Here is a 10,978-nt window from a genome sequence, read left to right on the forward strand (position 1 = left end):
TGAATTTGATTGTATAAATAGTTAAGTCCGTATAATTGTCCAAATTTACCAAAATGAACAAAAATTTATAGAGTAATTAAAATTTAAATTAGGGATAAAATTATCAAAAATAATTAATGTAAGGACTATCAAAATCTCACGTTCTCTCTTATTTATAGTAGTAAAGTATGTATGTATGTATATATTAAGCCCATATAGATGTTCAAATTTATAAAAATGAGCGAAATTTGTAAAGTAATTAAAATTTGAATTAAAGATAAAATTATCAAAAAAAATTAATGTAAGGACTATCAAAATCTCGCATTCTCTCTTATATATAGTAGTAAAGTTTTATATATATACCACCCCTTAGGTGAGATAACTTATTCTGGTACTGTTTGTTAATCTCGGGATAAGTTATCCCTAATTTGGCAACCAAATATAGCATCAAAAAATTAATCCCGAACTATTATTTTATTCTGGGACTATTTGTTTTAATACCTCACACCAAACGACCCCTTATAAGGTAAAGGCCATAAAAAGGTCTTCAAACTAATTGATTTGGCGAGTTTCTAAAATATGTAAATTTACTAGTATGCATACCCACACGATACACGAATAATATTAAATATTATTTTTAATTGCTTCATATTAAAATTTTTCGTTAGATCGTGTTAAATCAAATTACTCATATTACCTTAAAAATGTTCAACTATTATATTATTTTTAATAAAATATAGAAAAAGAATTCTACCCTTCACCTCCACCTCCATCTCCCCCTCCCCCTCTCCCAATCTCAATTCTAACCCACTACCACCACATGCCTCCACCTCCACCCACGCATTCCTCCCCCTCCACCCTAACTAAATTATACGAAAAGAATAATCATATAATTGCAAAAAAAAAAATTATATTTCATATTTTACTTTATTATACTATCACGACTAAAACTATTAGGTTGTTAATATTATCCCCCTCTAACTAAATCTATATTTCTACTATATAGAAATATGAGTTTAGGATGACCAAGAAAAATTTATCATTTTGCACCATCAAAAGAGAATTCTAGAATAATCATCTCTTCACCGACTCTTCGTCATCTTCACTCTTCAAATGTACTCACTCTCATCCATATCTGTTTAACAACTCTCGCGTATCTTTCTTGATCATTCGTCTCTCTGCTTTTTCATCTTCTTCAGCTAATGAAGGTAATGGTTCCTTCAGTGCCGCATGATTTTTCCTCGATAAGTATTTCCATCTTTAGTTCATGTTATTTTTTATATATTTATCTGCGTCTTTTATTTTGATCAGATGTAGTTGCTTTCTTCTTGGCGATAAATCGATTGTCAACTCCTCAAACTAATAGCTACTGGATTTAATTCTTTAGAATTATAAAGTTAGTTTCGAACTATGAAAAATTTCAGGTAATGATTTTCTCATTCAACCATCTTTCTGAGGTAATTTTACCCTGCATATTTTTGCTTTTTCTTGATAGTGTCGATTTACTCGAATGAAATTTTAGTATCTACTTTGGCAGCTAGGTGTATGAGAAAATTCCTCAAAGAAATAGACATTGCATTAATTAGTTTCTTTCAACTTTAGTTCATAAAGTGTTTGATTAATCTTAGTGAAACACTGAATTTCTTATCTCATGTTTGCTTCTCAGATTAATTTCTATTATACCAAACGCTTGCCACTAATTTATATTATCTGTCATCTTTTAAGATATGTGGAACAATAGAATTCCTTATCAATCTCCTCTCTTCTTTTTGGATTTTGTTTTTCCTCCGGATTAGCCATTTCAAGTATATTAGGCAACATTTAGACATTTTTGCAATAATTTTTAAGGCAACTTTCCCTTTATTGGTCAGATTTATGGATCAAATGAAGCTTCAATTGATTATTAATGTTCAAGTAATTGATTTGTAACTATAAACAAATCAATTTGATGTTTTGGGTTTTAGGTTTGACCTTACTGCAATGCAGTTTTGGCATTTCTATTGTGAGTCACTAGAAGTTGTCTTGAGTCAACTCTATACAGCTTCTCCTTTTGTGATTTTGAAACTATTTTGAGAGTATTGCGGGCAGAATGGGGACACTCCGCGTAATTTTTTAGTTTTAAAGTGATTTATGGATCCTTTATTGCCTTTTCTTGAGAGAACATTTAGCATGATTTCAAGCTTTTAACTTAGATCTTGTATGACAGCTCAAACACTAGAAGAGAAAATGAAATGATGAGGCTTATTTTGACGACCTTTGCAGGAGTTGTGTTTGGTATTTTCTTAGGTGTATCATTTCCTACACTTCCATTATCCAAGGCAAGCAAGTTACTTTGGCTTTTGAATTCAATAAGATATATAGATATTTGAGTTTTAACAGTCTTTGATGAGCAAATGTCACCAAGTTAGAATGGATACTATTGTCTTGTCATTCAAATATATACAAATATGCACACTCTTATAAACACACTCACTACTTGCTCAAAAAAGTATGTGTTTCCCTGATTTAATGCCTCATTTTTCTCTTAAGTATTCTTGCATAAGAGCTAATAAGATAATTTGCTTGTGTATTTTAATATTGCAGGTGAAGTTACCTTCTAATCTTTTGGGGTTAATTGATCTCACTTACATTGAGGACAAGTATTCAGGCTTCTCAACCGAATATCCATTAAATGTATTGTCTATCTTAGGAGCCACAAAGGTCGTTCACAAAGGCATTCTGACACAAAGGTATAACATTTGTTGCTTGTATTGGCTCTAAGCAGCTTCTTTTGAGACTTTGGTGCAAGAAAGTTTCGTATTCTCATTTATTATTAATTTGGATATTGAGGGTTAATTTTAGTTATATTGAGATTGCACTTTGTCTCTTGGAAATTTGTAGTGCCTTTGAAGACTTATGTTATTAGCACAAATATTGCAGATTTGGGTTCCATCAAACCCGTGAGGTGCTGAGAGGCTACCACCACCTATCGTTGCATCTGAGTCTAATCTTTATCTTAGAAAATTATGGGGCCTACCCCGTGAGGTCTGAATTTTTCAACCTTGATGACTATCTAAAGTAGTCAGTTGATTCTGGGCTCTTCAATACAACAACTACAACAAACCCAGTATATTCCCACATAATGGAGTCTGGGAAGGGTAAAATGTATGCAGTCCATACCACTACCCCTGAAGGAGTAGAGAGGTTGTTTTCGATAGACCCCCGGCTCAAGACAAAATACCATAGACCAACAGTCGTGCAACATGATAAAGAACAAAGAACCAACATCCCCAAAAATAAAGTATAATTAACCAAAAGGCAAGCAATATGCTAAAGTAATAAAAGAACCAACATTCACAAAAAAAAACAATATAATTAACAACCCAAGGACCCTCTCCCCCATAACTGGAACTCCCAACTAAGCTATCCTTAAACCTCATAACTACGGACTACGACTCGACCACCCACCTTAGCCTTCTAGTTTAATACTCTTCCTCAAAACCTTCCTATCTAGGGTCATGTCCTCAGTAAGCTGTAACTATTCCATGTCACGTCTAATCACTCCTCGCCAGTACATTTTTGGTCTACCCCTACCCCGCTTGAAACCTCGAAGGCCAACCTCACACATCTACGGACTGGGGCATCCGTGCCCCTTCTCATCACGTGGCCAAACCATCTCAACCTCACTTCCCGCAACTTATCCTTCACCGAAACCACTCCCACCTTCTCCCGAATAGTCTCATTCCCGACCCTGTCCTCCTTTGTAAATCCATACATCCAATGCAACATTCTCATTTCCGCAACCTTCAACTTTTGAACGTGAGAATTCTTAACAGGCCAACACTCCGCTTCATATAACATGGATGATCGGACCGCAACTCTATAGAATTTACCTTTAATCTTAAGAGGCACCTTCTTATCGCATAAAATGCCTGAGGCAAGCCTCCATTTCGTCTAACCTGCCCTATACGATGGGAGACATCCTCATCAATCCATCCATTCCCCTGGATCATAGACCCAAGATACTTAAAACTATCCCTCCTACAAACCACCTGCGACTCCAACTGCACCACCACATTGTCCTCTTACCTCAAGTCGCTAAACTTGGACTCTAAGTACTCCGTATTGGTCCTACTCAACCTGAATCCTTTAGATTCTAGGGTCTGTCTCCAAACCTCCAACTTATCATTAACATCTCAGCACGACTCATCAATTAAAACTACATCATCCGAAAAGAGCATACACCAAGGAACCTCCCCTTGTATATTTCGCATCAACATATCCATCACCAAGGCGAATAGGAATGGGCTAAGAGTCGATCCCTGGTGCAGCCCTGTCAAGACCGAAAAGTGCCCGGAATCCCCTCCTACCGTCCTTACCTGAATCTTCGCCCCCTCATACATGTCCTTAATCGAACGGAAGTACGCCACTGGTATCCCTCTCGCCTCCAAGCATCTCCACAGAACCTACCTAGGAACCTTGTCTTTCGGAATTTATTTGAAGCTAAGATTCAAGTAGTAATTCGTACTTGGACTATACAGTGATATTACTGTAATTATAATTTTTGAAAACATGATTTGTGAAGTCCTCCATTTGCTAAATACAAAGAGTTACAATTACAACCTAAAGAAAATATAGATGTGAAAAGCAACTCTCACGAGTTCTAATGATTTGCTTATTGTTTATAAGGAGGTACTCTATCCTAGCGTTGCTTTCATTATTGTTATAATGATACATTGAGCAATTAAATAGATGTTTGGGGTCCAAATGAATTAGACTTGAGTAATTATGAGTCAATCGGAGGTAGGTGTATTGTTTGGTATGATGTACCTAAATTCCATGGCATATCTCTTTCATGTAGTCTATGGATGTTTTCTATCGTCATTCGTCTGGTATGACACTTGAATTAGATAAGGAAATCCTCAACACTCCATCTGCATGCAAATAATTTTTTCCTTGTGCTTTCGGTCCCAACTTTATCTCCCAAAATCCTCCATTTTTCCCTTATGCATCACGCAAACCACTGTTTTAGCCTGGACAAAAATTGTCAATCTAAATTTGTAGTGTGTAACTTAATGTTTACTCGAAATGTTTGGAGTTTTATCCAACATTTTTTAACCATTATTTTATCCTAGACAAAAACTGTCAATCTAAATTGTAATGGGTAAATTAAGGTTTACTCGGAATGTTTGGAGTTCTATCCAATATTTTTCCTTTATTAACTTCAGGGTGTAATCGTGTTACTATTATATTTACTCGGAATGTTTGGAGTTTTGTCCAACATTTTTTACTTTATTAGCTTCGGGGTGTAATTTTGTTACTATTATATTTACGGATGTCATTTTTATTTATCTTGCAGGTTGTCCCAAATGCTCACTTCCATAATAATCTTGTCCTAGATAATTTAGACACCATTGAAATTGTGATGGACCTTGAAGAAGAATTTAGTTTATAGATTCCAGACAACGAAGCCGACAAGATCAACTCGATAAATTCTGCATTTTAATTTCATTGCATCTCACCCTCGAGCAAAATAAAGGAATAAACTCTAGCTTTGATGAGTACTCTTTTCCTTCTATAACTTTATTTTCCTAATTCAAGTACTTCATTTACTCACTTTTGGCGTGTGATTTATACTACGTATGCGCTCTTATTAGGATTTTGGTCAAGTCCTAAAGACGACAACTATCATTATCGGCTAGATGGTGTTATAATGTCTCATACTAAAGTTTAATCTCTATTACATTTGAGATATGTGATGTTATTTGGTGTTTGTGAAAATAATTCTAGCTGTATGATAGCGTTGTTTCTGATTATGATCTATTGGCTCTGGACTCTATATCAGGTATGATTTATAGTTTTGATGCAAGTTCGATATTGTTTGGAGTTAGAAAATATCCATTGGTTTTACACCCCTATTTTATTAGGATCCTTTCAACAATACATGGAACCTTTTAGCATCTGTGTTGTTCACTCTTTTTTGCAATAAGGAAAATTGGAACCTATTACTTATTCCGCAAGCATTCAGCCTCTATAGAATCTTGTTGTACTTGCTAGTTTAAATTATCATTCTGTTAGCTAGTCATATGAGGTAATTTTCATGTATTTGGAGGTTCATATAATTTACCCTTTTTTTTGGCCTTCCGTTTGTTAGGTTCACAATTGAGAGGGCGTTATGCGGAAGCTTAAAATTTGTAAATCAAGACGACGATAATTCAGATGACAAATAAAATATATACTAAAAAGACATAATTAATATGATTCGGTCAAATTACCTACATATAAAATAATATTGAATAACTTAAAATCTATTGGAGAAAATCTTCCTCTAAACAAAACTCTTAAATGACTACATTGTGGATGCTACTGTGTTATAGTATGAGAAGGGAGGGTCTTCTATTTATAGAGTTCCAAAATCTTTCCTCCAAGAAAGAGGTTTGCCAAATATGAAAAAATTTTATATTTTTTTTTTTAGGAAAAGTAAAAGTAATTATGGTATTGCTTTTATTTTTCTTTCAAGAAAAGTATAACAATTTTGGTAAGAAAATCAGGGAAAAAACCCTAACAAATCTCTCCTTATTGGCTTGATTTTCAGGCAAAATAATTTTAATCTCCCTTCTTCACATGATCTTCGTATATCACTGCTGCTTACCATGATTAAAAATTAATATAAATTAAAAATTGAAGCCTTATGCTTTAAAAATAAAAGCACGGGTTAATATTATTGAAGCCCTGCGTTATAAGTAAACAGGGTTGAAAGTGGAGCCTTGTCCATCGAAAGTGAGTACATGTTAAGAGTGGAGCTCATGCATTAAAAATAAATGCACGAGTTGATAGGAGCCCAAGCATTGAAAGTAAGCAGGGGTTCAAAGTTGGAGCCCATAAACATTGGTTGAAAATTGATTTGGTTTTAAAGATGGTTTAGCAGCAGGATTGTTGAAAATTTGTTTGAAACTTTTCTCCACATGTAGCTAGACAAAAAGATCTTCATTATCATCAAATTGGTTACTTTGATATCAACATGTCCTCAATCTGAACCATTGTACCATTGAACCATGGGCTCTGATACCACTTGTTAGGTTTGCAATCGAGAGGGCGTTATGCCAAAACTTAAAGTTTGCAAATCAAGACAGTAATAATTCAGATGACAAATAAAACATATACTAAAAAGACATATAATTAATATGATTCGATCAAATGACCTACATATAAAATAATATTGAATAACTTAAAACCTATCTTAAAATCTATTGGGAGAAAATCTCCCTCTAAATAAAACTCTTAAATGACTACATTGTGGATGTTACTGTGTTATGGTATGAGAAGGGAGGGTCTTCTATTTATAAAATTTCAAAATCTTTCCTCCCAGAAAGAGGTTTGTCAAAAATGAAGAAATTTTATATTTTTCTTTCTTAGGAAAAGTAAAAGTAATTATGGTATTACTTTTATTTTCCTTTCAAGAAAAGTATAACTTAATTTTGGTAAGAAAATCAGGGCAAAAACCCTAATACCGTTTTCCCATCTACTGAAGTACATCCAGGAAATAGTTGGCCCTAATGAGACAACCCCTTGGATTCAAAGTCATATAAGAAAAGGTTTTGAAGGTAATATTGTGCTTAGTGCTTTTGCATACGTAGCATGAATCAATGCTAACTTATCTCTTGTACTATAAAATCTTTGTTAGATAAGTATTTTGGTCCCTTGTAGATTTGGAAAGTACCTCTGCCTGCCTCACGTTGGAGAATTCATGTTGTTTTGCAGTTGTCGAGTACTTAACTTAGCACACACTGTTATAAGTAATTCCTAGACAAATAGTAAAGGTTGTTGTAACTTAAGCTATATTACTGCTTCACTCTTAGGGACTGAGTTATTTGAAGAAACTTTTATTCTGATGCTTATAACAGATAAATTTTCTTTTCTATTAGTATGAACCCTGCCTGATAGGCAGGGCAATTATTTATCATTATCAATGTATAGGCCATATTCGCATTAGCTATTTACTGGTTGGTTTCTTCTTGATTTTGAACCAAGTTGTTGATTTTAGGAAGTAAACCAAATTAATATCCAAAAAAAAATTCTTGTATATCTCTACTTCATCTGAGGTAGTGGTATGAACTGCATACACTTTACCCTCCCCAAACCCCACTTGGTGGAAATACAATGGGTATGTTGTTGTTGTCAACAAAAATGAAGTATAAAGTAGTAATATTCTCCTAGCAATAGAAGCAATAGAATTTTGCACTCTTTTATTTTTTCATGGTTAATCTCTAAATTATTTGATGGCGCATGAATAGGAACATCTTCTTCATCTCTCACTTTTAGTAATTTTACCTTCTAGAGACTCAGTTTTTGGTATATTCCAAGTACGTACTGGACTCCAGTACTTTGGTTAATCCTGAAAATTTTAAGAAAATTATAGTTAATAGAACATATAGCTGGAGTACATTAAAATGAAACTAAGAGTGCTTATGAGTATTTCTTTGTAGTATTTATATTAAATAGTAATATTACAAGTACATTATTGCATTAGCTCCCGAGAACCCTATTCATGTTTGGGTGTATCATATAGATATAATATTATACATTAATTTTAGATATTAAGTTCAAAGATATTTCATAATAATGTGCTTTTCAAGTATCATGATATTTCACTCAGAAGCTTGAAGTTTTCTTCTGGTGCAGGTTGATCTTATTTCTGATTATGATGTATTGGCTTTGGACTCTGTATCAGGTATGACTTATAGTTTTGATGCAAGTTAGATATTGGTTGGAGTTAGAAAAGATACACTGATTTTACACCTATATTTTATTAGGATCCTTTCAGCAAGATAGAACCTTTTGACATCTGTGTTGTTCACTTTTTTTCTGCGATAAGGAAAATTGGGATTGATTACTTATAACATATTTATATACATTCATCTGAAGTCTGATCATAGTGTTTTAAGTTGAATTTTAAAGTTGTCTATTTGTTAGGATTCCTCGTGCTCCTGGTAAAGCATTATTTTCAGAGGAGAATAAGTGCATCTCTTGCTCTTTCTCTTAGGTACAAGAGGAGCTGATAAAAACATGTTGAAGAGTAGCTCATAGAACACCTGGGGAGAAAGAAAACAACAAAAATAATTGTGTAGCTGTTTTAGACATAAAATCAAATATCTTGGATTCATTATAGTTCTCCAATAGCATGTGTCATTTATACGAACCACATATTGCACAGAGTACTAACCATAAAAGGGGAAAATAAAGGATTTCACCTTACAAATTCACCTTCTTAAGAAGAAGGAAGATTATAATAAGTTAGAAAAACACTTTCTCAAAACTAAATGAACAATTAAAGTGATAACTATACTCAAAACTTTACTCGCGGAATCAGATTTGACAAACAATGTCTTCAAATGTGCAAATTCTTTTTTCCTGTTGCTCTACCTTTCCCTTCCGATTGCTAAAAGAGGACCTTATATTGTAAGTATCACCTGAAAAATCTATGACATCAATTCATATGAGATGTTTTGTTGGGATAAAATGCATGGGATAACTCATTTGGGATTAGTTATCCTGGATTGTAGTGTTATTTTTATTCCTTTTTGAGGATGGAATAACTAATCTTGAGATACCTTGTTTTCTAACCAAATGACCCATTTATTCTAATGGAAGTTTGGTTGCAATTATTTTTGAGGTAAAATCTAAATTTAATCCAAATGACCACGTATTCTAATGGAAGCTTGGTTGCAAGTACTTTTGAGGTAAAATATAAATTTAATGTAGTATCTCAATATATTAAGGCTCTTCTCCCATTTGGATGGTAAGATATGTTTTTTTATTGAACTATTTTCAGACCTAAACAGTTGAGGAGTACATGAAATACATAACTGTCAGGTTGGATATGTGCAAGCTAAGTCGTAAACAACTTGCTTTGGATCTTAGGGTTAGGCTCTTTTATAGAGTTATCTCATCTATTTCATCCTTCACTGTTATGTTCCTGTTAGTTGTGTTAGCTGAATAGCTAATTGTTTGGCTTGTTTAATGCAATTTATTGCAGTCCACCAGGAAAATATGTGAGTACACTGTTCCTCCACCATGTTATACTTAAAGCTTCCTCATGTCAATGTCCACTTGATTATATATTCATTTTTACTTTGCTTTTGTAGTTACTCTTCGTATTTTTTATTTTCAATATTTGTAGAGATTAGACATTATTGCGCATTAACTTCGTTTTTCAAACAATCAGTTTCTGACTACAGAAACCTGTAAGTTGAACGCTAAATATAGATTGTGTTATATTATTACAGTAGCAGTCCCTTGCCATCTAATTGAACGTGCACATCTCCAAGCTTCATATAGGGAATAATGGTACAAGAAAATGTATAAAAGGCAATTTTTAACTTCAGTGACTCAAGAAATGCTAGTAACTTATGAGCTTGTGTTTCAAACTTCTACAATGCTTATGTTTACTATCTAACTGCTCCTCCATGCTTCTCTTTTTTCTTGCAGGTTTACACTTTGAATATTCCTATTTATCCGTTGCTGCTCCACACTATAAAGAAGACTAAATGGCATGTAAATATGTAATGTAAACAACACTAACGGTAACCGAACGTACGTTAATCATAAAATATTTATATGTGAATAATATATGCCAATCATATAATATTTATGTGTAAATAATATATACATCTACGCTAACAAAAATGTTTTAATGTTGGGTCCGTGCTAGCACGGGCCATCACTATCTAGTAAGTAAAAACAATCATGGAATTGCAAAAGGTTTTTTATATTTTATATTTTTTAATTATATTATTTATAATTTAAAGAATTGAGGTTGTCATAACAATTTAAATTTTTATCACTGTCTCCTTATCTCTTTCATTTAAAATTTATAAATAATAAAATGTGCATCTAAAAAGTTATTTTTATATCATGTTAAATCATATTACCTTAAAAAGAAAGTTCAACTACCATATATTCTTTAATGAAATGTGGGAAAAAAATTTCGCCCTCCCCCCACCCCTCGCCCAAAAACCAA

At 33.3% G+C, this 10,978-nt stretch overlaps 1 protein-coding gene across 1 annotated transcript; it reads left to right on the top strand.

The window, feature by feature from the left end:
* The first annotated feature begins 216 nt into the window (after nt 1–216).
* On the top strand, nt 217–10,622 carry LOC107872763. Its single transcript, XM_047414490.1, has 6 exons — nt 217–234; nt 1,049–1,187; nt 2,242–2,297; nt 2,563–2,708; nt 8,641–8,689; nt 10,447–10,622. The coding sequence occupies exons 1-6, from the start codon at nt 217–219 to the stop codon at nt 10,522–10,524; spliced, it is 486 nt and encodes a 161-aa protein (XP_047270446.1). The 3' UTR covers nt 10,525–10,622.
* Nucleotides 10,623–10,978: the final 356 nt, after the last annotated feature.

The sequence above is a fragment of the Capsicum annuum genome, chromosome 6 (genome assembly GCF_002878395.1).
Source record: "Capsicum annuum cultivar UCD-10X-F1 chromosome 6, UCD10Xv1.1, whole genome shotgun sequence".
NCBI lineage: Eukaryota > Viridiplantae > Streptophyta > Magnoliopsida > Solanales > Solanaceae > Capsicum > Capsicum annuum.

Coding starts and splice junctions, on each gene's coding strand:
- LOC107872763 (XM_047414490.1), top strand. Junction 1,188..2,241: donor ATCTTCTTCAGCTAATGAAG/GTAATGGTTCCT, acceptor CGACCTTTGCAG/GAGTTGTGTTTGGTATTTTC. Junction 2,298..2,562: donor CTACACTTCCATTATCCAAG/GCAAGCAAGTTA, acceptor TTAATATTGCAG/GTGAAGTTACCTTCTAATCT.